The sequence below is a fragment of the Mycteria americana genome, chromosome 18 (assembly GCF_035582795.1).
Source record: "Mycteria americana isolate JAX WOST 10 ecotype Jacksonville Zoo and Gardens chromosome 18, USCA_MyAme_1.0, whole genome shotgun sequence".
In the NCBI taxonomy this organism is placed as follows: Eukaryota; Metazoa; Chordata; class Aves; order Ciconiiformes; family Ciconiidae; genus Mycteria; species Mycteria americana.
This window is the reverse complement of record NC_134382.1, coordinates 10,814,305-10,840,873: the sequence shown is the minus strand read 5'-3', so window position 1 is coordinate 10,840,873 and position 26,569 is coordinate 10,814,305. Positions and strand designations below refer to the sequence as shown.

General features: G+C 58.5%; 1 protein-coding gene across 2 annotated transcripts in view; it reads right to left on the bottom strand.

Moving 5' to 3' along the window:
- Window positions 1-704: 704 nt before the first annotated feature.
- AJAP1 (adherens junctions associated protein 1) overlaps window positions 705-26,569 on the bottom strand; it is a 41,151-nt gene continuing 15,286 nt past the window's right edge. Inside the window, exons 2-6 of one of the 2 annotated variants that reach the window (XM_075520438.1) lie at window positions 22,554-23,212; window positions 11,337-11,424; window positions 8,492-8,734; window positions 6,919-7,049; window positions 705-1,276 (exon numbers count right to left, since the gene is read on the bottom strand). In XM_075520438.1, coding sequence (XP_075376553.1) covers window positions 6,977-7,049; window positions 8,492-8,734; window positions 11,337-11,424; window positions 22,554-23,212 — 1,063 coding nt within the window. In that variant the 3' untranslated portion in view covers window positions 705-1,276; window positions 6,919-6,976. The remainder of the gene's footprint in view (window positions 1,277-6,918; window positions 7,050-8,491; window positions 8,735-11,336; window positions 11,425-22,553; window positions 23,213-26,569) is intronic. The other variant, XM_075520439.1, reaches the window with a different exon arrangement.

Here is a 26,569-nt window from a genome sequence, read left to right as displayed (position 1 = left end):
CGGGGGACCTGCCTGCTGTGAGCTCCCTGCTCGCTTCCCGCTCGCCCTGCCCCGCACCGCAATCCGCTGCCCGGCTCTTGGGGACGCAACGGTGCACGAGCACCGACTCGGACGCGGGGTCCACGGGGAGGAGGAGCAGGATCCGCCCCACGCACGCGGCATCCCGCATCGGGGAAAGGGGGCTTGCAACGGCCGAGCGCCGGGGCCCCGCAGCTCTGCCGCCCGCTCCTCTCGCCGCAGCGTTACGCTTCCTCTGACCTCCCACAGCAGGAATGCACTTTGTGAATTTGGCCCAGACGCATCCTTCTAGCTCTAATCCCAGCCCGTTTCCGTCCTCCTTCCATTCCAGAGCAGCCTCCGGAGCACGCCGCCGTCCCTTCCAGAGCTGGAGGAACCACGGGGCAGCGCAGCCGCGCTCCTCCTTTTTTTCCCCGCCGGCAGCCTGCCGCGCCGGCAGCACACCGACGCCGGCCCCGGCCGTCCCCCACCGCCCGCTGCTGCGGTCCAGTCATGTCGCCACCGCTGGAAACGCATTTCCAAAAAGAACCAAAACTATATATATATATATATATATATGTATACATACATATATATGTTTATACATACACACACACACGTATATATATGTATATATGTCTACCTATATATACACATATAGGTTTGAAAGGCAAGCTGCCAAAGTAGAAAACATCGGTTCGCCTAGTTTGTATTATGCGTGTTAAAGAAATGAGACTTTTAGCCCATGACATCTTCTTTAAAAATGAGTATTTAAGATCTTCAAAAATTGCTACAGTACAAAAAGTGTTTGTGTGTGTATATATATATTTTCTCTCTACATATATCGTATGTATGTATGCGTATGGACCGGAATGAATGACCCCACCAGAAGAGACACCCCACTTGTCCTCCACGTTTCTAGGCGTTATCGACTTAGCTTCGGCTTCTCGCGAAGTCTTTGCATCGGTACATGGCACATAATGGTATTATTGGCACAGGTTCAGAGTCGCAGTCCAGGCTCCAGGTGCTCAGTCCTTCCCCCTCAGTCCCTCGCCGGGTCCTCTTCCTCCACCGCATTCTTTGCTCACGCATTTTTCTTTCTCTTCTCCAAAAAACGCACTCTTTGAAAAACGCAGTTACCTATAGGCGTGTTCATTTTTATAAAAATATATTTGGCCCATAGAACGCTGCTCTTTGAGTCTCCTACTGGTAAACAGAAATGGTAGGTACAGGTAACCCATTATTTTTTTATATTTTTTACAGGTTCGCCAATGGAATCCTGTTAAGGACGAGAAGAAAAACAAAGATTAAATCAGGACAGGGAAATGCATCGCGACCCCCATCGCTTCTCTGATGCCCCCCAGGAGCCCGGAGGCTTCCCCCTCCTCCAGCAGCGGCACAGCAGGGCTCGGGTGAGCAACCGCCGGCGGCAGCGGGCGAGCATCCGGGGGAGCGGGGTACGGCGGGAGCGGGATGTCAGTGGCGTCCCCCTCCCCAGCTGCCAGTCTGCTTCTGGGACGGGGACCGCCGCTTCTGCCGCCCTGGAGCCCAGCCTCGCCCAGCTCGCTGGCAGCCGTGTTTCGCGGGGCAGCCTTCTGAATGGGGATGCCGGCACGGGGACGGGGATGCTTTTGCGAGCAGCGGGAGTGACTAAGAGGCTTCGGTGTGCCTTACTGCACGCTTTTATCTCCTCAGGGCCTTTTCCAAAGCGTGATTTATTTCTGAGCATCCTGGCATTCTGGAGCTTTTCATACTTGGGCTAAGAGCAGCGAGTACTCTGGCAGATGAGGAGACGATGATGAGTACTAACAAGATTTTCTAAAGTTAAATGCCCTAAAGAAATCAATAGAGAATTGGTTAAGCATCAAAAACAGAGATCCTATTGAAGTTCTTCTGAAGCCATTTATTTGCTGTCTTCTGAAATATCTCTCCCTACGTAAGCTTTAAACCCTTATGCAAAGACAATTACTCCCCATCATTAGCGCGTGGCCACTTGCTTTCCATGTATGTGACTTCACGTATAGCGATACATGCTGTAATACAGCCAAGCGTGCCTGAGACAGCTACCCACCGCGGGCTTTATATACAGCAGGTAGATATACCGCATATGCAGAAGCGCTGCCTATAGTGTGCTCATGGCATAGATGCCCCAGCCCACGCTATGACCTCTGACTAGCTGGTTATTAGCATCTAGAAATGCAATATGCTTCATGTCCAAGGGTTCTTTCTTCAACATTGTTTTTAAGCAAGATGCCCAATATATACCATCTCCGAGAACAACGCTGAGGCCTTAATTAGCGAGACAGATTTTACAGAGCCCTTAATCTCCTGCACCGGGGCTGTGTTGGGACTGCTGTTATGCCTCCGAAGACAAGCCTGGATTTTTTATGATGACTCATTATCTGTTAATGTTAATACAAACCATTTGCTGTTGTTAGGCAGAACGGGGCCATCACAGCAGCTGCTCGCCGTGTTCAAAGCACGGAATTACCATACAATACTGTAAATTTTAACTGCCTTGTGCAAAAGCTAGGGTCAGATCAATGTTACTGTACCAGCACGATTTTCAGGTCTCAAATCGCCACTTCCCCAACAGCGATGCTGAACATTTACATAGTTCTGGATGAATACTACTTAATGCGTGCATCGCAGGATGTAAAATTTATATTGTATTCCAAATAGCCTCTTTGTGCAAAGTAGGTCAGCGCTTGATCAACCTTACAGATTTTTGTATAATCTCATTCCATGGGGTTTTTCAGTGAGAGAGAGTGGGATTAAGGACAAGAATAATGCGAAATCTCAAACTTCATTTCAGAAAGCCCCAAAGCCAGTACGAAATCAAACCAAAACAGCCACAGTTTGCTGTGGTGCCTGCCCAAAGCCACTCGAGTCTTCAGCAAATTTCACCTTTTGGTTTGCAGAACGGCAGCTGCTCCTGCCTCTGCCTTGGCGCCGCGTCCCCTCCGTCACCCCCCGTGGTCGGGGCACAGGGAGTTTTGCTCCTTAGACCTCCGTGCAGACAATTCTCCAGTGAGTCGCCTGGCACAAATGCTTTAATTGACTGCTTTACTCTTCACCTAAGCCAGCCTTGGGCCGTGCTGCTGCCGCTGCACCGCTGTGCCGGGCTGCCCGGACGGGCCGAGCCCCCGTTTGCAGGAGCCGCCGCCGGGCTGCCGGTGCCCGGGTGCGACATCCCTCTACAAGCCAGCGCTCCAGCGGGGCCGGCCGCCGGCGGCTGCGATCTGCGGGAAAGCTCCAGCAGCTGCTCACCGCGGGCGACGTCGCCCGCTCCTGGGAGGGCCAGCGCCCCGGCAGGGACCGCACCGCCGGCACAGGAACCCTCCCCGTCGCTCCTGTTGGCGTGGGATGAATCTGACCCCAGGAAATAACTTCGACATCTGCTTGCCGTGTAACCAGATGAGTTTCACCAGGTTTCCTGACACAACCTCAGCGCTGCCTGCAGCTCTCCAGGCTGGAGACCGCTCTGCGGTGCTGTCCCTTACATCTGCTCCCTGCGACCGCTCAGCCCAGCGCCGTCAGCGTCGTCAAATGCCAGACTGCCAGTTGGGCAGCACGACGTTTGGTACTCGCGCAGTGCTGACGGACTGTAACACGTAGAATCCACATTAAACCCCGACCAGCCTCCCGGTGCTCAGCGAGACGAAATGTCCACGCACCCTCGCTGCCCTGCCATCCCTGTCCCCGGCCACGTCATCTGTCTTGCGCCTCCAGCTCTGACTCTACATGTTCGGTAGTACTAATTTGCTTATTAGACAGCTAAGAGCTGTGAAGTGCCATCAATTAAAACTTGTAAAGTGCTTTGAGCCTTTCCAAGGAGAGAGGTTTCCGGCACGGAGACCGGTGCAGCGTCTGACCTCTCCCAGTGCATGGCCGTGTGCCGGCAGAGCGGGGAGAGCCCCCCACCCTCCGCTCGACCCGGCTGCGGGGGTGCTCCCCTCGTGCCGCCCGCTGTCCCCTGCACGCACCGAGAGAAAGGGGCTGGGAAGAGAAAGCCGCACGTAAGCCCTCCGGCCAGGAAGCTCCGTGTGCTCTAGAGCATCCTTCCACCTCTGCCGAGATGCAGCGGGTCAACATCAACTGTCACCTTCAGGCTATGTTGCTGCTGCTGTAAAAGCCAGCCAGGAAAATGGCCATCCCTCCAGAAGAGGTGCAGCCCGAAGCAGCTGCACCTCCTTCTCCACCAGCCTCTCCTCTAGAAACGAGAGCTGGAAAGGCATCCCCAGTCCCACCGCTCCTCCTGCGCTGAGCAGCATCTGTCCGGTGACGGCACCAGGCGGCCACGAGAGGGGACCGGCTACCGGGGAGCTCAGCTCAATGCCATCTGCTCTCGGAAGCTTTTACCTTACGCAGGGACACGTGAAACTTGAAATATTCATTTTGTCTGTGGGACGTCCCAACTGGCACATACGCATTCATGCAAAACGCTGTTTGCACGGGGTTGCGATGCATCTTTCGACCGCAGGCTTCTGGGAAGCCACGGGGAGCCGTGCCCACCGCCACGGGCTGCGGGGCAAACCCCGGGCTGCAGGGACAGCCCTGCAGCACCGCTGCGCAGAGCAAAGCCCACTCGGAAGACACAGACCCTGGCAGTTCCTCGCTCTAACAACCGTGCCCCGGCAGAAGATGTAGGCAAACGTGCATGGGAAATAGTACGGTGTGGAAAAAATATTAAGCGACCTCTTCTGAACTTCCAAAGGACTTGGGTTGACCCCATTCTGGGGCGAGGGCAATTTCGCCTGTTATCCGTGCTGTGGTGACGTTCTCTACATTACTCCCCACATACGGAAGGGATCTATGGCAACCACCTGGTTTCTACCGTGACGTAGCACTTACGCACGTGTATTCTGGAAATACCCTGGTGCAAATACACATATGCACACGTACACGGGCAGAGAGCAGTTTTTGGATTAATCTCATTTTGTTAACATTAATGAAACCAAGCATCAGCTTCCAGAACTGTATAAGTAACTGAAACACTATTACAGAGCTAATGCTCCAGGTACGACTCGGATAGATTTTTCCAGAACGCGTCAATAGGCGTTTTATGGATTCCATGAAAACGGGTCAATGAGAATTTCAAGGATTTAATAAGGCATAATGGACCGGCTTTGGACTATTTAAAGAAATCTATGGAGACGACCAGGGCACGGTCTTTGGCACAGAGTTTGGCACAGGACCTCGGGCAGGAGCAGTGGGAATTGCACAGGCTTCCCACAGCAGGCAACAGCTCAGAGCTGCTCGTTCTCCTTCCCTCTACTTCAGGCACGAGAGCAGCTGATGGCATCCAAGTGGGACTGGCTTGGTTTTTGTGTTGGTTTTTTTAAAAAATAATTTTAAGCCAATGGACAGACGTCACAAACTACAAAGCTCACGGTGGAAAAGGCACAGCGGATTATTGCTGTTTGCCTTCTGAAGCTAGCGTCCGCACGTGCCGTTGAGGCAGACCCTGCAGAACCTCTGTTTATCCTCCAGCTGCCCTTGCTCACTAACGCCAGCTCTCCGCCCAGGTACCTTCGCACTTTGTCCCCCCGAGACAGCGGCCACAACAAAAGAGTCAGAGAAATAACGAGAGAACATTAATAGATGGGGAGTGAGAGCCTCTTGAATTTACCAGTGAAGCCCCTCCAGCCAGGAGAGGCTCTCGGGGGGCAGAGCCGCCCCGGCCGAGCAGCGCGGTCGCGTCAGCGGGACCCTGCGGGCACAGACGCCGGTGGGCGAACGGCTGAGCCCTGGCTGCCTGCTGCCTGCCCTCCTGCAGCTGCACACCTCGCCTGGCCTGCCAGACACAGCCGGCCCCGAGCACAGCCGAGACCATTAACTTTTTATTCCCTTCCATTCTAATCTAATTATACGTCTGTGTTCAATAGCTGAGCATAATGTTAAGCAGGCTATTCCAGGTAAGCTGCAGTCAGGGAAGGCTGGAAATTTCATTTACGCTGAATATATGATTCATTACAGCAGGGACTTGGGACAGACCAATTAATTCACCTGAGCGCGTGGCTCGAACGGGCACTACTGCCCCACGGTGAGCTGGCACGCCGTGAACCCTAATTGCTTTTCCTGCCACCGCTATCGGCCGTGCCACCTTCAAAAGCAATACAAGGAGGGGAAAACGGCTCAAGCCAACTCAAAAAGGAAAAAAATCCCCGAACAACGTACTGTTGAAACCAGCACAACATCGTTGTACTCCTTTGGTTGCAGCAGTATCCGAGGTGTGAACCTGGCTGCTGGGGACCGCGCACGTGGGCTTGCAGGCTCGGCTTCCCGCAGAGCAACGGCGGGCACGGGAGGAGGAGGAGGAGGAGGAGGAGGAGGAGGAGGAGGAGGAGGAGGAGGAGGAAGAGGAGGAGGAGGAGGAAGAGGAGGAGGAGGAGAAGGAGGAGGACGACCCCGGCACCATCGCAGAGGGAGCATGGAGTGTTTATGACAGCAAACATCACCAAATGAGCTTTCAGGTACCGATGGAGCGTGCACGTCGGATGCATGACTCTTGAATGAGACGGGCCGTCCCTCATGCAACAAGAGGTTAATTACAGATCAGGCCATTTCACAGCACGGAAATCACTGTCACTTGTCGAGGTTTTAGAGGTGGGCTGGAACCACAAGATCAGGCTGAAGTTCAAGGCTGCCCCAGGGACCCTTGGCTCTCAAGTCCGCATCCATCCCAGTCCCTGCCTTTCAGCTCAGGCCCATCTGTAATTCACCTCCGTGGAAAAGCCATGTTGGTACCCAACGTCCCGTCCACGGCTGGGTGAGACACCCTGCTCGGGTCCGCCAGCCCAAAAGCAGCGCTAGCGGGAGGATGGCACCAGGCAGGGAAGAGCGAGGCTGCTGGAGGGCAGGGGACGATGGGCACGGGGCGGTGGGCAGGGGACGGACGCGGGGGAGCGCGGTACGTACCAGGAAACAGCCCGATGGCGTCTGCCCTGCCCCCAGAAGTCAAACAGGCTTCGGCCAGTCAGCAGGAGATTTCAAACCATTTCTCAGACACAAAGGCCACAGGAATAAGATGCCGGTCAGAAGAAGAGGGTCTGCAGCAAGCAGAAAAAGGGGCTTGCACGTGCTGGTATGTAACACACAAGGAGCAAGCCGAGGTGGCCCGCTGCAAAAATCAGCTTTTTTAGAGGGGGGGAAAAAAAATATTTCTAAAGTAATGCTTTGAACGGGCTTATTGGCCTTGGAAACCAGGGTGGTGCAAAGCAGAGAAAGAAGAAGAAGATGGGCTGCGATATCGAACGTTTTTACCCCGTGCACGAGCACCTGCTAGCGCGGCCAATCGCTCCGGGGATGTCTGACCCCGAGCGGCAGCAGGGCATCTCCTGCCTGCCACCTCCCCGCCTCTCCGTCCCCCGGCCGCCAGACAGCAGCGCTGCCCCGCGCCGCCCGCCGCGGCTCCCACGCGGGTCTGCCGCGCCCGCTGCCTGCACGGGGTCCGCCGGGCTGCCTGGAAACGCACCAAGGCCAACAGGGTCCCAGAAAGCATCACCTGATGCAACGAACCCCCTCCAGCCAGAACAAGGGCACCCCTGCATCGCTCGGCTGGGGTTCGCATCCAAATCGACGCACGCGTACGTTCAACGAAATGGTTTGAAAATCCCTGCCAATTCTCTGCCTTCCAAGCTCTGAGGAAACCCTGAAAAACGTGAACTAGCAAAACCCCATGCGCACGCAGACGATGCCGGTTAAAAAGATGTCTACAAAGCTGCTGGCTTCCGGACTTCCGTCCTTCATGCAGGTAGACATCAGCTGCGGGTGGCACGCGCGCCAGGGGCCAGCCAGGCTGCGCGGAGCACCGGTTGCTCATTGTCTCCCTCAAAACTCTCCTCCTATTTTTCCTCTTCGATGGGGAACACGCATTTACTGGGCGGTGAAACTCTGCACCAGCGCCCAGGGAAAGGGCTCTGGGAGCCAGCCCGAGGTGCCGGGCGGCACTGACCCAGCGCTCCCGTCCACCTCCCCCCCAGGCAGGCAAGGGGCACGCAGAGCAAAGGCTCGCACCTTTTACTCCACGCCGCCAGCTGCTACGAAGCCCTCTTGTTAATGCATCATTATTTCACGCCAGACAAACGGTTCATTTGGCTCTTGCCACCCGCTCCTCCTTTAATCACCCCGCTCATTTGCAACCCAGCAGCTCTTTTGATGCCACTTAGGAGACAGCACGAACGCTGGAAGATGGATCCGGCAGCATTTACGTGCTGGCGGCAGCAGCCGGGAACTGAAAAACGTGCGGTGCCGGATGCTGCCAGGGCTTGTCGAGCCGACAGCCCATCCTCATCGGGGGATGAGAGGTCTGGCGGCCGTGCCCACGCTGAGCTATGGGGCGGGCGAGCATCGCGGTGGCTTGGAGAGCCGGAGGAAGGCAGCTCCACCGCGTGCTCCCAGGGCATCTCCCCGGGGCAGAGAGGGGACAGCGGACCCCCGGGGCGGGACGGTGCTCCCCCCAGCCACAGGGAAACCACGCCGGCTGCCTCACCTGTTTCCATTGAAGGTTGTTTTATAATCCCCGGGCGAGCGCAACGCCTCCTCCGCGTAGACGGGCACGGGGGTCCGGACGCACTCGTGGGAGCACTGCAGCGTCTCGTTGTAGGCGGTGAAGATGTCGAGGGCGCTGGGCACGCGGGCGGGGGCGAAGTCGGTCAGGTTCTGGCAGCTCTCCTCCTGCTGGTCCAGCTTGCGCTGGTGGCTGTTGCGCCGCGGGCGCCCGCTCTGCGCGCAGCTGGGGCGGCGGGGGAGAGAAGAAGGGACACGACGCACCGCGCGTCGCTGACGCTCGGCAGGGGAAGGCGCGTTATCAGCCGTTAATTATACATCGCTCAATATTAGATTAGAATTCAGGCACTTTGGAAAGATCAGCCACAATCAAGCAGACATTTGGCTTGCCTTTTTTTTTTTTTTTTTTTTTTAAGGGTCAAATTTAAATTTTAGATAGGAGCTTTTTACCACCAGAGGAATTACTTAGCAAGGCATACGTTTATACCTGCAGGAAATGAAAGCCTTTTTGTAAGTGAAAAGACATAGGTGAGAACAATGAAGTTAAACCCTTTCCGTTGGGGAGGCACCAAAAGGTTTTCACTTATCAGGATAAACCAGCTCAGAAACTGGTCTGACGCGGCAGACGCTCCCCCTCGGCCGAGGGACGGCTGGCGGGGCAGCCCTGCTCCCCGGTGACCCCACTGGCTCCGGAGGCTCCAACGGGACCTCGTGGCCGTGCAACGCTTCTGGTCCAGTACACGCGAAGCAAGGAGAACGCCAGCTAGCAGGAACCTGCCCCAGATCAGGCTGTTCCTATTGAAGGGTCTAGACGCTGATTTAATTAAGAGGTCACTTTTTTTCTGAGCGGGACTGACAGTGCCTATCGTAATACTGGAGTTTCGAAAGACGGCAACTCCGAGGGCAGCGGGAGCTGGGGATGCTGGCGCTGCCTGCGCTGCCTGCGGAGGGAGACCCGCGGGACCGGGAGCAGGAGGCTCCCCCGGGAGCGGCACCGGCCGGGGCAGCAGCATCTGCCAGCAGCAGGGCACAGCCCGCTCTGCACCAGCTGATGCAACCGAAAGAGACAGCCGCTAAAATAACTGTCAGCTCCACCGCGGCACATTTGCAGAAGGAGCAACGACAAGAAGGACGCTTGCACGGCACGCGGCCGTCGCTCACCCGTCTCGCCCGAGGGGGACAAGCGCCAGCCAAAAGGACGGGGGTAGAGACCGCGTCCCGTTGGGGGCCGGGACTAAGCGTGGGCTCTGGGTCAGCTCTGCCACGAGCCTGCAGCCAGCGCGCGGCCGGCCCTCACCTGCACGAGCAGCACCGGCGGCAGCCTAAAAAACGGTGAAAAAGCAAAGCACGGTTTGGCAAACGTTAGAGCTGAGCAAACCCATCGCGGTGCTGCTTTTCTGCCTGTGACACGTCTGACCACGCTCTCCTGCAGGTATTCTCTGGTGATCTCCCAATTTCCCTTATTGTAAACAATTTCTGTTCTACACTGATCACTGTACGGGGTTTTTTTTCCCTTTTTGCCTTCAGCATTAGGTTACTCGAGCTGTTCTGCCAAGCTGTGGTCAGCCGGATCAATGATATGTGCTGCTTATGACCACTATTAGAGAAAAATCCCAGAAGTGTTTTAGAAAGTATCTTCCACGCTCTTTCACTGAAATTCTGCTATGACTAGGGGAGGTTAGTAAAGTAAATCCTGTCTGAGATACAAAACCGAGCATCACCGGCTGCACTCCCGACGCCTCCCCGCGGGCCCGCTCCCAGCAAAGCAAACTCGTCTGCGGGGCGAGCAACTCGGCGCTTTCGGCCAGCTGCAGCGCTTCGTTAAAGCTCTGCCGAGATTAAGATGCCTCCCTAGCCCTGCAAACAGGTTTTCCTCTAATCCCGGGGAGCGAGCAGGCTTCTTCATCAACCTGGTTTTCTAATTTCCTCCTGGGCGCAGGAATCGACCTGCCGCAGCACCCGTGGAGAGCCCGGGTGGGCAGAGCGGGCAGGAGGCGGCCAGGCTGGAGGAGAGACCACCACCGCCGAGCACGGCGGCACCGCGCGGCAGCTCTCCCACCGGCCCAGAGCTGCAGCCGTATCATTACACCAGCAACGCTGACCTCAAAGTAGGCCAGTTTCCCTGGGAAAATAGGTAAAGTCACGAGCGCCTGAAGCGAAAAGCTAACCTATTTTGCCATACGCCCAGCCACGCCGAGAGAATAAACAGGAGCAAATTAAGCTGGAGGAGCGCAGGAGCGCTCCGGGGGACGGGGCACGCTTCAAACCGGCGGCATCTGAGGGGCTCAGGAGAGGCCCTTCAGCCCCTGGAGTGGTAGGGAAGGTCAGAAAACGCAACCGTTGCTTGCCGAGCCAGGCGGGCGGTTTCAGGAGCAGCGGTAAAGCCACTTAAGCAAGGCGGCAGAGGAGACGGCACCCAGCGCAGGGCAGGTCCCGGCACCCCTGCGGGGACGCCCGCTGCGGCTGAACGCACGACTGTGACCTCACCGGGTGGCCTCATGCCGCAGCGAGGCAATCCCGGAGCAGCCACGAGCACGCGTCCCATGTGGGACTCGGCCGCCCGACCCTGGCCACGTGCTGGTCCCCAAAGCCGCCCACCACGCGGGGAGAGGCGGGGGAGCCGCAGGGGCACAGATGAACCCAGGTGCTTCAACCTCCTTTGGGGGTTTCAGTATAAGAAAACCACATTTTCTCCTGCAGTGCCTTTCCGAAGCCATCCCTGGTGCCACAGGCTTTAGCGCTCGCAGCTGGAAAGGCACCCCCGTCCCCACCCTGTCCCCGTGCCCACGCCACCCCCCCAAGCCAAACAGACCCAGGAGGGACCTTACCAATTTTTTAAGACAAGAGTTGTTATCAGAGCAGCTATGACCATGATGAGGGACACGGTAATAGTGATTATCTGATGAACCGCCAGACCTGCGGAGAAAAGAAACGAGAGAGAGTGGGGACGGGAGCCAAGGGGGATCCCGGGCAGCGGCGAGCAAAGCCCCCTGCCGCGCGCAGACCCCCCGCGGCCGCCTCCTCCCGAGCCCTTCCCCGGCACGGGGCCGTACGCGGCCCCCGGCAGCGGCCACGCAATCCTCTCTCCTGCCTTACATAAAATAATCTTTAAGCCAGGCTTCTCATTTCCTATCCTCTCAAGTATGTTCCTTGTCAGCCCGAATTAGGCACGAAGAACGGAAGAGATGTGAAGACGTATCCCCTCCGGGACGGAAAGGGAAACTTGAGCGCAGCCTTGCAGTGGGTGCAGGATTAACCAGAGATAATAATTACCGCACTAACTGCTGCTCACTTAGAAGGTCGGATGGGCTCATTTTCTCCTAATTCACCTTACACAGGGTATAATTTTGGCTCGTGTATCATTCCTAATGAGCAGTTTGGAAACAAAAGCATCTCAATGTACAGTATGTTTGTGGTTTTGTGCTGCTTTACAGTTGCAATTTTGTAATGAAATGATTTTCCTGGCTGCAGCCCAAGGATGTGCTATTTTTCACAAACAGATGTTGCAGCTCCTGATGGATGGTATTTTTAATAAATAAGTAAGTGTTAGCATGACAGGAAAACAAGCAGAGATACGCACACACACACACACACGTGCATCTGTGCCATGCGTGCGTAGCGCTCCCAGCTCGCGCGGGTACGCGCGGCAAGGAAATCGCTGCTGACTCCCACGCAAGAGCGCACGGGCTCCCGGCCGGCTGCCCACGGCCAAGGACGGTTTCTGCGCAGGGGCCGTGGCTCGGCCGGAGCCGGGGATGCCCGCAGGGCTGCCGTGGCTGCAGACCCGGGAAGGAGGCGGGCAGACGGCTGCCTGCCCGCCCGGCCGCGGGTCTCGGCAGCGAACCGGCCGCAGCAGCTCTTCCAGCGCCGGCAGCCGTACGCACGCACATCCCTTTCCCGGCAAAAGCAGCGTGCGCCAGGCGTGCCCCCTCCTCGGAGGGCGGAAAACCCTCCCGGGAGAGACACGTGGGGGGCGGCGTGCCCCCGCCACAGCCCCGAGGGCTGCTCTCTGCGGGGACGTCGCACAGAGCATCCCCACGCTCCCAGGGGAATGCCGCCCAGGGCTCTCCCACGCTCCTCAGCAGCGGACTTGGGGCCAGGCCGTGGCTCCCCAGCTTTCGGCACGGCGCACCCTGCTCTCACGGCAGGCTTGCGTGAGACTCTGAGCAGCAGCCCAAGCACCAGGCTGGGTAATTAGGCCAGATTAGATTTATGAGTGGTATTTTAAACCACGGATCACGCTCGCTGCTCCGCTGCCTTCTTTCGAAGGACAAAAGTTTTGACTCCCCTGAAATTTGTTATCTCGTCTCCCCCTGCTCTTCCCCGTGCCCCGGGGGTTTCGGGTCCCTGCCCGCGCACCCACGCTGCCGACAAAACTCATCACGGTAGAAGAGCTGCTCCGGCTCAGCCTGACTCCCAGGGCAGAGCTGCCACCTCCCCAGGCCACGCACCTCCAAAGAGCCCCTAATCCCCCAGAAATACAATGGAAAATGCCTCTGGCTCGGAAAGAGCAGGAGAAAAGCCGTGCAAGGTTGCTGTGACCCACGAGGGCTCCCGAGGGGAGATGGAAACCGCTCAGTGCGGGTGCACGAAGAGATGTAAGTCACCTTTTGAAGGCCACCTCCAGCACGCAGCGCAGCAGCCTCCCAGCTTGCGGGAGCACAAGCGCGCATCGTGCCACGGCTCGAGGGGTTAGCCCGGTTTTCCTTAGCTCTGCCCATGGGCGCGCGTGCCTCAGCACCACTCCTCGCCACCCGAGCATCCTTGCTCAAGATCCACCATCAACTTGCCCTCATCAGCATTACTGTTCTGCCCACACCGCAGGACCCAGCCTTCGCCGCTGGCCGCCCTGGGAAGGAGGCGTGGATGCCCGCTTGGGATGCGGGGACCCATAAAATCCCAGATTTTGAGCAATGCAGCCAGCCAGCAGTGACACCTTTTTAGGAAGCGCTGTGGACTTGGCTGCCAGGATGCATCCCGGGCGTAAATCAAATGCTCAGAAATGAGAGTCTTGACAGTTTAATATAATAAAACCAAGGTCACCTTTGGCGAGTCTGATTCACCAAAACACGCCCACTGCCAAGCACTCAGGTAGCGATCGCTCACGGGGAAGGCTTTGCTCCCAGCCCCAGAGCCGGCGTGCCGGAGGGCGGGCAGCAGCCAGCGACCCCCACCAGGCTGCCAGGGAGGGAGCCGCGAGGGAAGGACGGGTGCGAAGGAGAGGGGAGCGATGGCCTGGCACCCGCCCTGGGGACCGCAAAGCTCTGGCATCTGGCAGAGCAAAGGCACTCACCTCCAAAAAAGCAGAAGGGTTTCTGGAAGGAAGGCGGCACCCAGCATCTTCTGGTGCTTGTTCCGCTTTGCCAGCGGATACGCTATGGAGGAGATCTGGGAAAAGAGCAGGGATCCCGACTAGCTTTAAGGACAGGACAGGACCCTTGAAAGGGTTGTCAAGCACTGGCACAGGCTGCCCAGGGAAGTGGCTGAGTCCCCATCCCTGGAGGGATTTAAAAGACGTGTAGATGTGGTGCTTAGGGACGTGGTGTAGCGGTGGGCTTGGCAGTGCTGGGTTAACGGTTGGGCTTGATCTTAAAGGTCTTTTCCAACCTAAACGGTTCTATGATCCTATGACGTGGTCCGGAGCAGGAGGCGGCGGCAGATGTCAGCCACACCAAGGACATTGCTGGCGAAGGGGTTTTGTAGAGGCAGGACCAAGGAGAAATGACTTCCCGAAGGCCAACACTTCCAAAACGCCGGCTCTTTGGATCCTGGCACGGTCCCAGTGCCGAACCAGCAGAAGGCAAGAGCCCACCAAAACGCAGGGAGGTGCAGAATGCCGCAAACCCCGCGTGCTTTGGGGTTCTTCCTCTGCTCCCCAGGGCGGCAAGCCGCACGCTCCCTCCCCGGGGAGCCATCGGACGGACAGACGGACGGCTGCTCGCCAGCCTCCGCGCCCTGGTGAAGCCGAGCGCAGCGGGATGGGATGCGTCAGGGCTATTTTTCTCCCTCGACTCAAGCACCTATTTTGCAAATGACCCATTTCCTCCATTTACTCCCAATTACACTTCAATTGGTTCAAACACGCTGTGACAAGGCTCCTCCGGAGAACTGGCACAAGCAGCTGCCAGAACAAAGAGCGGGTCAGGGAAAGCAAATGCGAGGGCTGGGGACGTGGCGGCAGAGGACGGGGAGGACCTGGCACCCACCTCCTCCGCGCCCGCGCCGGCTCCGGAGGGGTCCAACACCAGGGAGCAGCCGCTGCGCTTCGCGGCCTCGAGAAGGAGACTCGGCAGGGCCGGGCAGAACCCGGTCGTGGCTCTGCGGGCTGGGGGGGCTCCGAACCGAAAGCCAGCACCCGTGGGGACACCGCTCCGGGTGGGCAGGATCGCTCGGGAGCCGCCGAGCCCGGAGCTGCGCGGGCTGGCGGAGTCGTCCCGCCCGCAGCTGGGGAGATCGGCCACCTCCCGCGAGCGACTCGGGACCCGGAGCCAAATTCTGTGCTCCCCTGCTGCTCCGCCTCCGGCTTCCGTTTCCCGAGGGAATTCACGGGGAAAACGCCACAGGGCTTTTTCCCGCCGGCACCCCACTGGCTGACGGCGAGGCGCAGAGAAAGACTTCTGGCCCCGTGCTTCGGGTCCCAGGAGCATGGTCGCGACAGGAGCCGTGTCCCGACAGACCCAAGGAGCGCAGCCGGCAGCTCCCGGCCCCCAGCTCACGCCCGCCCCGGTGCTTCGGTGCTCCCGCGCGTGCCGGGTCAGGAGCGACGCCCACCCCGGCAGCCGCCCGGCGCAGCCAGCCCGGCCGCATCCTTCGCGGCAATCTTGGAGCAGCTCCCAGTGGGACACTGCCGGAAAAGATAAAAGGAAAGACTCTAAAAATAAAATAAAAACAGCCCGGTGCCCGATTCCTTTGAAAACAGAAGTGGCGTCGGAAACGAGACCTTCTGCAAAGATGGGAGCTGAGGCAGAGGCGGCAGGGACACGGGAGAACCTAACGATGCAATTAATCCTTGCACTTACATAATGGGAAACGCGCAGGCAGAACAGATTGCAGGTGGCTGAGCACTGGGAAGGATGGCAGCTCTTTGGAGCAGGACACATGGATTTTGAGAAGGGCTGGATAATTTTAGACTCCATCACATACATAAGTTGCCATATGTACCGGCACAGAAGAAAGTTCCTTTGCATCGCATATTAATTCTGCACTAGAGCCCGGGGGGGTTGCAAGGGGACAGGAAATGTTTCTCCCAACAGCGTTAGGCACGGCGGCGATGGCAAGAGGGAAAGGGACCGGATGGGAAACTGGGATGATCCCCTGGGAAGCCCTGCGGCAATACCCACTGCAATAAAGACTAATAGGTCTTTATTCTTACTTTGCAAATATACTGGATCCTTTCCTCTAGGCCTTCAAAGAAGTATCTAGAACCATATAGAGCACAATCGAACAGAAATATCCAATCTGCGAGAGAAGGTGTTAATGGATGGGGCATCCTGGGAGAGGGGAACATCCCGTAAGGGGGACCACCCCGGGGGCGAGGCGAGAGGACAGAGAGAGATGGCGGCGAAGAGCAAAGCGTTATTTTAAACACGGCCCTAGGAGCCCAATCTGTCTGGGGGAAAGGGACCTGGAGGATAAAATCAATAGCTCATAAAGCAAAACCACTCTCCTCCTCCTCCTCCGGTGCGAGAAGCCTTCTGGCGCGCGTGTAACTCTCAGCGAACGCCTGCGACCCCAAAACGCGGGGCAGGCTGCAGGGGAGAACCTGGAAGCAGGAACTACGGTGGTTCGGTTTTGTCTGCTCATCTCCGTGGCAAACATTTCAAACGGTAGAGCTCCGATCCCAGCAAGTTACAGAACCCGGCGGTCATTTAATTACATGTTAATAACCGGCAAAGAAACAAGCGCAGGAAGGGCAGGGGCTGGTGCGCGGGATCGGGGAGGGACGCTCGGCGAGCTGCCGTCCCGTCCGGCACCGGCCGCGGCTGCTGTACGTGCCTCATCTCTGCGAGGGGGCTGCGAGCGGTTCCCTCTTACAAGGCTTTTACTAGGCAATTTGACGCAGTGACCATTTAACTCGAGGGTAATTACAGGAGAAGTATTTAATGGAATTGAAAGTGTGTCCAAACCCCTGCGCTTCTGCTAGTGCAGCAGAATTTAATGTGTTGCCTGCCAGGAGGGAAAGCTCTTCAAAGGCGCTCTTTGAACCCTTGGAAATGCTGAAATATTGCTGGGTTTTTCCACTCTCACGCCATCCGAGTGCACTCCGCTCTCGCCGGGGACTTCTCGTCCCCTCCAGCGGCGGGCGAGCCGGCCGCAGCACCCCCGCGGGCGGCAGCCCCAGCCGTGGAGCTCGGGCAGCAGCCGCCCATCAACCCGCAAAACGCAACGCCAAATTCCCCACGTCCCGGGAAAAACGCAATCTTCTCAAAGCAAGCCAACGCCAGGGCTTTTTTTTATATGTTATTTTAAAGACCACGTATTTGCCACCGAGATGAAAGCGCTGAGTTTTGGCCTTTCTGGCCACCTTTTGAAACGGCTCCCGGACAGCTCTGCATCAACTGAATTAATTCCATGAGAAAATCCATTCGAGACTAATGTCTTGCTACTGCAGAAGTGCGCAATGGCAGCGAACAGGAGATATAAGCTCTTAATTAAAAACAAAGAGAACCTCTATCCCCCCAAGGCCTTTATTTCAACAGCTCTGGTTAGGGAGACTGTATTTTTCATTTTCCCAATAAAAACAGCTATGAGCCGCAACTCTTTGAAGACCCTCGTCAAGGCCTCTAAGCTGCATAAAATTAAAAAAGGAAAAAACAGCTCCATTTCATTTTGCAGAGCGTAATCGTGCGTTACCGTTAGCGGTAGAAAACCAACAGATGCTCCGAATACCTGCTGCAGCCGCGCCAGGAGGGCTGCAAGGAAGCACCCAAGCCCCTTCCCGCGCGCATGCCGCGCGGATCGCTTCCTTGCTTCTTTCTCCCCCCTCTGCCTCAGCCTTCCCGCAACTCCCAATTTGAGTTGAAATGCTGAAAGAGGGTAAATCTCCTAAATAAGCCAGGGCCGGGTCTGCCGGCACGTGGCGGGGAGCAGGGAGGGCCCGTCCGGCTGAGCCAGAGACATGTCCTTGATTGCAGCAGGACTTGCCCGTGCACGGTCAGGCCCTAACGCCTCTCCCTCTCGCTCCTCAATCAACACATTGCATCCAGCCAGGGACAGACCATCCCAAACGGGCTCCCAGTAACGAGCATTGAAAAGAAACCGGCTCCTGGGAGCAGTTAAAGAGCTTATAAGAGGGGGAAATGATGGAAATGTAGATGGAATCGGTGCTGTGGCAATTGTTCCCGGCCAAAACAACCTTCTAAGCAATTTCCACGGTGAGCATCACACCCCACACAGAAGCCAACAAGCCGTCACGCCGCATCCCCCAGCCTGACGGGCAAGCCAGTACCTGCTGCCCGCAACAGCCGTACCAGCGAAGGATTCCTCTCCAGTGGCTTAGCCACTGTCCACGGCACTTGGCCTGGCTCCCTGCCTGCGCCCCAGCAGCCAAAATACAGCTGGAAGAGCTGTGTGAGCCTGGAACGGGGAAGGGCCGGGCTGACGGGCTCCGCAGAGCCTCCCCGGTCTGCAGCAGCTGAGCCTCCGGTACCGCATCGCCGGGGAGCGGAGCGGGCAACACAAGACGGCAACCACCGGAGGGGATCCACTCGACGCGAGTCAATCGGCTGCCTGCTCCGGGCATCGCCTCCAGCTGCCTTTGGACACGGGGACACCGGTGCTGGCAGCTGCCTGAGGGCTCTCTCCAGTGCGGGGTCTTCTCGCGGGGCTCGGCATCCCGTCCTCAACTCTGCCACGAGTCTCCTTCCTCTGTTCTTGCACCCCATGGGCACCGGGATGCCTCCGCCTCCTCCCGAGCATCGCGGAGGGGCTGGGGAAAGCCAGGCGGACTCGAGAGGCATGACAGCTTCCCCAGCCATCAGAAAACCCATCTGATCCCTGAAAGCCTCATTTAGCCAATAAAACCACTTTTGGACAGAAAAAATTCGATCAGGAGTGTTGCGTGGCCGTTCTGCTGCAATCACAGCCACAAATGGCCTTTCCCAGGGGGGATCGGTCAGACTTTGCCGTAACGCAAACCCTACCGCCATGTAATAGCTTGTAAGAAAAATAATTTACAAAACCCACAAGGGTTAGATACAGGGGAGGAGATATGGCAGGAGTCTTCTTGGAAAAGCTTGTTCCGGTGCAAAGCCGGTTCATCCACTGCCCGACCCGCTGTGCTGGGAAACCACCTCGGGGCCGCTCCTCTAACACCCCTCTTGCCTTCAAAGCAGAGTTTGTGCAGGCAAAGCCCCGTGGTTTTCCACCTGGTAAATCACGGTGATCAGCTCCGAAACCCAGCCCGGTGAGCATTAGTCATCCTGAAGAGAAAATGCAGCTCTTCAGCAAAAAAACCAAGGTTCCTGGAAACCTCCCGGTGTTTTGGGTTGGGCTGATGAAAGGAGAATATCCTGCTGCTGCTGCCGTGAAATATTCTTGCCAAGAACAAAGATCCTAGAGGCTTATGCTAAAGACACTGGGACTTATCTTCTCAGGTGTTACAGCAAACATCACCGAGCAATAAATATCTCTGAGAGCAGCAGAGGAGAGTTTCTGGCTCATTTAGACACACGTGGGTGAAGGCACGCACGCACGCACGACATCTGCTAATCCCGGGGAGAACGAGAGTCCCTTCTCCCTCGCCATCATCCTCCATCCTTAAGGGAAACCACTTTCTGGCGCAGCTGATGCACGGCCTTACAAAGGACCCTCCAGCACCCTCCCGGGAAAGGTGGCCGGCAGGCGCTGGCCCAGGAGATGCCGTCCAGCCCCCTCGCCTCCCCCCCGGCCCCCGGCTGCGATGGCTCCCCACGCCTTTGCCCGGCGGATCAAAGCCGCGGCTCCATCCCAACCGCCCAGGGTCTTCTCTTAAACGCATTTTATCTTTAATTAATTCTTTTGAAGCCTTTTGCATCCGCTATCTCCCGGCATCCAGCACCTTCTTTTTGAAGGCGGGGTCATCTCCCAGCGGGGAAGCGAACGGCTCTTTATCATTATTTATTCCTGGCCAGCGGTGGGGAGGGAGCAGAGGGCGGGCCGGGGCACGCCATGAGCTCGGCTCTGGCTGCCGGCACGGCGGGTGCCCGCGCCAGCACCCACGCAGCCCCGCGCCTCCGCCCAGGAGCACCCCTGCCAAACCTGGCCCCCACCTCTGCCCGGGGACGGGGGTGCCCCTTAGCACCGGCTCCTTCACCAGCGCACTGCCTGCAGAGCACGACGCCAAACTCGTTGCGCACCAGCCATCAAGCCACCATTAAGAGCGGCAGACGGCACATAAAGTCTTCTGCCTTATAAAGCACTTAAAGGTTTAATTAAAGACGGCTTTATTCTAATAATACTGAAAGGAGAGCCTCAGACAACCCAGCGAGCGCAATTCATGCCTTCGCTCTGACAGCCTCTGATTCATTCTTCTCTTTTCTTCTGTTTTTTGGCTGAGCCCGTAGTACAGGAGGATGCTCTGCCTCGGCGGAGGAGCCCAGCCCGCTCGGAGAGCAGCCCCGCGGCCGCCCCGGCGAAAGCTCCTCACGGCCCTCGCCCCTTGCAGCGCGCTGGAATTTTAATTATTTCTCTCCTTCCGTGCTCCACCACAAGAAGATTATGACAGCCCCCGAAAAAAGCAGCACAGTTTTGAAAAGCATAAGCATAAACTATGCCTGGGTGAACATATTGTGTCCCCATCTGACTGCCAGCAGCGCTCTGCCAGGCGCCGAGCAGGCAGAGCTGGCGCCGGGACGAACGCACCTGAGCTGCGGGTTCCCCAAACAAGCCCCTGCGCGGCGGCACCCACCAAACCGCGGCGGCACGTACCGGCCTCGCCCGCCCTTCTTCCGGGACAGCACGAGCAACCACTCCTCTGCCTCTTCTCCTACCTACGAGCAGAGTATCTGCTATTCCAGGGAATTTTTTTAAGCTTGTTTTTGCTGCTAGTGAGTCACGGAGACATTGTTCCTCGCTTTTTTCCTCTCGCTTCTTCAGCAAGGAGGAGCGGGGCGAGAGGAAGAGCTCACTGAGCAGGACCGCTTTAACCGCTCGGCTCAGTGAGCGCTGCTGCCTTCGCCCAAGTGCCCCCACCCCCGCACCCCCAAGGACCCCCACGGTCCCCCAGCATCACCAGTGGCAAGTCCCTTTCCAGCAACGCACGGAGGGAAGCAAGGGCACGGCGCGGGAGGGACGCGGGGGGGAGGCAGCACCTCCGTTAGCGCGACAGCAGCCCCCGATCCAAGGGGAGCGAGGGTGCCGGTGCTGCGCCGGGGAGCACGGGTCCGCTCGGCTGCGGGAGCCCTGGGGCGGCTCTGCCGGCGCCCGGGTGGCCCCAGCTCCCTTGGGTGCTGCAGGTGGGACCACGCCGACCCCCAGGGCTGCTGCCAGACAAAGCTGAGGGACCACACGCTGTGAGAGCAGCATCCCTCCCCGCCCGCCCCCCCACCTCGGGCTCCTATCGCGACGTGCGGCACCTTACAGGACGGCAGGACGGGGATCTTCAATGCTCGCTGAGGCAAATAAAAAGTACAGACAAGTTACCTAATCCTAATTTGTAGCCATATGTTTTTCCCAGCAGAGAACAAACACTTCCAGCCGCTAAAGCTTATATAACAGAGAGGAGCTGGGCTTGAAAAATGCATGGCCTCGCACAGGCGCCTTGCCAGCAAAACCGTGGCCGGTGCTTCGAGACGGCGTTGGCCGCTCGCTCCCGAAACGCTCTCCCGGGCGCTCAGCCCCAGCAGCAGAGGGAAAAGCAGATCCGGAGCTCAGGCGCTTTTCAGTGTAGGGTGGACGGGCTGAGATCAAAAAGGTGCTTTAGCCCCGGGAAGGAGTTTATCGCATTCACCACTCGGTGCAAAGAAGTTAATTAGCAAAACCTCCGATCCTGGAAAAAGCCCCTAATGAGAGCTAAGAGCCGGCAGATTAAAGCAGCCGGCCCCCTGGGAGGCTGCCGGGGACACGGAGGCTCGGCGCCGCGGCTCGCTGCCGATCTGCCGGCCGGGGAGGGCGGCGGCGGCAGCGGCGCACCGGCAGGCACGCGGCAGCACCGGCAGCTCGTCCTCGCCTCGACGAGGCAGCCGACTCGGTTAAGCTACAGCACGTGCGCGGGGCCATCCTCCCACGTGCTGCAAACGGAGCGGGCCGACAGGCTGCCGCAGCCGGCTGACGGCAACGAGCCCCCCGGACCCCGCGCAGCCGGACCGGACGATGCCACCGAGGCCGGAGGCACCGAGCACGGCAGATCTGGGGAGACGTGGCTGAAGAGCTCGTCGTGCAGCGAGCAGCTCACGCCGGCAGTCGTTACCGATACTCCCTTGCTAATTTATCCAGCCAATTCCAGCGTTTTTTTAAAAGGCGCGTAGGTTAGGAGGTTTTTTGCCGCTACAAATAACTCCTCTAAGTCAGGAACAACATTGTGGTTGCCTTGCCTCTTTCTGCCAAGCAGGGCAGGGTAGGTAAATTAATTGGGATTAAGATTAGCCCATAAAATTCTTTTTCGATTCGACTAGAAAATCACTGTGGGCTAAAAGCAGTCGATGCACAGTGAATAAATTCTGTAAACTATACTAGGGTATCCCACAGTTTAATACTGGCAATAACAAATATAATTTAAAATAAATGGGAAGCAGCTTTCCCATCCATGTCCACGCAGCAGATAGCGCTGGGGGAACGCATTGCCGCGCCCGAGCACCACGCTAAATACGATTACGGGAGATGGGCTGTGGATGGATACGGCTAATGGGAAAAAACACAGCAAGCTGCTGGAAAACGCCTCTGATAAAGGCAATGAATCAGAGCTGCCGCTTGCCTCCCGAGTGCTCTTGTTTAACATCATGCATTTATCTCCGTCCGAGGCGGTGCTGCCGCCAGGCAAGCTCGTGCCGCAGTGACCCCTCCGCCCCAGGACCCCCCAGCCCTCCCCGTTTACCCGCCGCAGCCCCCGGCCCCCCGGCAGACCCTACCTGTGCTGTCTCCCAGCCCGCGGGGCGGGCGAGCATCCTTGCTGCCGCTGCTGTGGCCGGCGGCCGGCTCGGCGGTGCTGGTGCGGCCAGGGCTGCTGCGGGGCACGTCCCCACCGGGCGCGGGAGCCGGGGTGCTGGGGGGCGCGGGAGGCGGCGTGGCGGCAGCGGTGGCAGCGGTGGCGGCGGTGGTCGCGGCGGTGGTGGTGGCGGTGGTGGTGGCGAAAGCGCCGGGCAGCGTGCTGCTCTCCAGGGAGTCCTCCTCGCCCGTGGGGCCCCAGACGATGACCTCGGGCAGCGCCGTGGACCGCCCGTCCCACGGGGCGAAGCCGCGGCCGCGCAGGTGCCGCCGGCCCCGCCGGGAGCGGGGCCGGCGCAGGGGGCGGCCGGCAGGCAGCGGGGCGGCCGGGGGTGGCCGGCGAGAGCGGGGTCTCTGCGGGGGGGGCGTGGGGGCGCAGGTCCAGGGGGGGCCGGGGCGCCGCAGCTCCTCCCCGCTCCCCACGCCCCACGGCGAGCTGCGGGACAGTCTGTGCCGGAGCACCGGCCGCGGCGAGAGCCTCCCCCCAGCGCTGCTGGCTGGCGGCTGGCAGCTGGCAAGGTCCATGGCTAGGTGGAACATGGCTATTAAAATCCAAGCATGGCTTCCGAGCGGGCAACTTGACCTGCGGACAGACAGCGACCGTGTTAGAAAGGCAGGGAGCAACCCAGCGCTCCCTCCCCGCACCGCACGCCCCGGCTCCCCGAGCCCCGGCAGCGCAGGAGAGCGGTGCCGCCATCTTCCCCTGCTGCTCCAGCCAGCACCCCCCGAGACAGCATCGCAGAGCACCCTGCACCCCGTCCCCACCCTCCTCCCACCTCAAAACCCACCACCACGAACAAGGCAGATCAAGGACCCCCATCCGAAAACGTGACTTTGCTGCTTTTCAGTGGATCTGTGAACGCCGTGAATGACCTGAGGACGGGTTTTACCGCAAAACGCCCCGAGTGAGCGGCCAGCGTCTGCGTTGCCCAAACTCAGCCGGTTTAGATGAATTTCTAAAGCAGATGGCACAAGCGGAGCGCCAGCGGCGAGAGCCTTTGCTCCGTGGTCTCAGCAGGAGCCCGACCCCTGCTCCCCAGCTTCCAAGGCAAGGTACAAGGAGCGAGCCCGCAGAGGACGGCGGTATTAATCCCTCAGTGAGCTGACGCAGAAGGGACCCACGCTCCTGTGTTTGCACCTGTAACCCATCTCCCGTCGAGCAGGTCGCCCACGCCACAGCTGGAGCATCCCCTCCTGCGGAGAGCAGCACCCAGCGCCGAACGCGACCCCGTGGCACGGGGACTCGCCGGGTGCCGTGCCAGGTGTCTCCTCGGTGAAGCCCCCAGCCTAGCAGGGAAGGATGAGCAGCCCCTTTCCCTGCTCCCTCTTTCACAGAATAGCTGGGAATCACGCTGAACTGTCGGCAGGCTCGTTATTTAAAACTTTGCTTTGATGTAACGTGCCGCCACCAGGTCAGGTCACGGCAAAGCCCTCTCCCTTCCTCAGCGGCACCACACCTTCCCCTAAGACGCTACCCCACGGGAAGCACGGTGTTTCGCAGTAAGAAAATGCCTGATACACAAATTTTTCTTGTTCTCCCCGCCCCCGCCCGAAAAAAGTCATTAGGCCAAAGCCCAAAAATCTTTACTCCATTTTATTCAGCTTTTACACAAGGAAGACTTTTGTCGAACTCAGCAGGAGTTAATGAGAGCTTTATATGGCTAAATAGACTAATCCTCCGCAGCGCTGCGCCCCGTAAAGTCCTTGGTAGCACTACAAAATGTGCATCTGGTTGACAGAAGCATTTGTACCCTCCCTCCATGCGTGAGCAAATGAAGCTAAAGGATCTGACCTGGATACTCTCAGGCACAGTCTTTTTCTGCTCAGAGGATCTCTTTTTTCTTCCTAATTGGGTATTTTTTCAAAGCGTAACAGCATTTATTTTGGGGAGGAATAAGGCAACGCAGGGAAAGAGCGCAGAAGGAGAAAGGGAAGAGCCAGAAACAGACAACATAAACCAAAATAGTTCAGGCTGGGGGAGGAAGGATTTCAAGGCTTCAAAAAAACGAAACCACCCAAAACATGTTGTCGGTGGGGTTTTTTTTAGAGGCCGGCGGAGCGGTGGCAGTGCCGTGGGGGGCAGCACGAAGAGCATCCCCCGCGTGCCCTGCATCGGCAGTGCCACAGGCAACGCCCCGTCTCCGCCGGCGAGGACTCAGGAGCTCCGGCTTCCAGCGAGAGCATTAAACGCAGATTCACCTTAGCAATGCTCATATTCACTCCAGCGGCACGCCAGGCTCGATTTCAGCCTCGGCCTGACTCCCTAACGCCATCTGAAACGTCTCCTCGCAGGGAAGGAGAGGTGCCGGGCACCTCCCGGTGCTACGCTCACCGGGTACCACCTCTCGCGCCACCCGTGCGCACCCCCAAACCTCCTCCCTGCCCCTCCGGCTCTCCGCGAGGAAGCAGCGCAGGAGGCACTTTTATTAACGGCCGCTGAACGAGGCGAGGGAAGATGCGCCCAGCCCAAACTTGGTGCTCGCTAAATCCCAGCTGCTGCGTGGAAGCTTCTGAAAGACAAAATGCCAGTCCTCGGTACTCGGGATTGGCAGCTCGCAGGAAAAACGGATTTTTCCCCTCTCCCCATTTCCTCCTGCTCGCTCATGACGTTCTCAAGCTGCACTGACGGCAGCCCCAAGCTCACGGGGGTTTGCTCCTGCACAGGACCTGCCCGAGCATCACTGCCTTGCTCCCCTGCAGCACCGGGCAGACACGCAAGGGAAACGCACCGTGCAACCGCTGGCTTCAGGCCAGCACAGCAGAAAGGCTGTGCCCGAGCGCGGCCAGGCAGTGCTAGGTGACCCCACAGGCAGGGGTGTCCCTTGCTCCTGGCATCGCTCCCCAGGCCACAACCTCTGGCGATGGGGAAGGACACGGCGGGGGACGCCCATGGCTCATACGGGGCAGCACGAGGCAGGCAGAGCCCCTGGCAGCAGCCTGTCCCGCCCCAAGGACAGCGTGGGTCGCCCTCCCGCCTGCGTCCCCTCAAGTGATGCCCGCCAAGGGACTGCCACCCAAGGAGCATCCTCCCGGCCACCCTGCTGGCTGGCATGTCCCCAGGAGGTGGCTTTTGGGACGGGAGCAGCGAGTCCGGTTACCTCGGAGGAATTTTGCGTGGCATGCAATCTTTTGAGGGCTTTGCAACAACAGATAAGAGCAAGTGTCCTTCAGAATAAATAGCAGTGTGTAGGAGTTGCCGTTGTCTAGGCAACGCAGCGCGATGTGCTCGGCGCGGCGGCGGCAGGGATGCGGGGATGCGGCAGCGTGTGGCGGGGCCGGCGGCAGCCAGGGGCCCTGGGCTCCGCTGCAGGACCACCCATTCCTCCCCCTGCCACCCCTCCCGCTCCCCCGGCCCCGCTCGAGCACCCTGCCAAAGCCGGCGGCGAGAGACGTGGCCCGAGGGCAGCCCAGGGCGCGGGGACACGTCCAGCCCGGAGGTCCCGCTACCTCGTGTTTGCCCCAAAAAACCCCGAGCCGTCCCACGAAAGCCCGCTGCTCCCGCCGTGCCCCCCCGGGGAGTCCCCGTGCCTCTGCCTCCCCATCGCCGCAGCGGGCAGGAGCGCGTCCGCTCGCCTCTCGGGAGGCACGAGCAGAAAGTCACCGCTGCTGGGAGGACGTTTGAGCTTTGCTGAGACATCAAATGGCACAAACCCTCCTCCAGCTGCACAAGCTGCATCCCACCGGCTGGAAAGCAGAGGCAAGAGGAGCCGTCGCTGCTCTCAGTGCGTGGAATAACTCACCAACTTGCACTCAAAGGGGGGGTTTCTGTCGTAGGGAAGGGGATGAATCGGTCGGCCGTGCACGTAGCACCCGTCTGCCTCAGCCTGGGGGCATGGACCCAGCCCCGGCTGGGGTTGCGGGGCGGGCTGGAGGGATGCACCAGGCAGGGCTGCGATTACGCTGCTCGCTGAACCCTCTGCAAGTCAGGATTTTGATTATG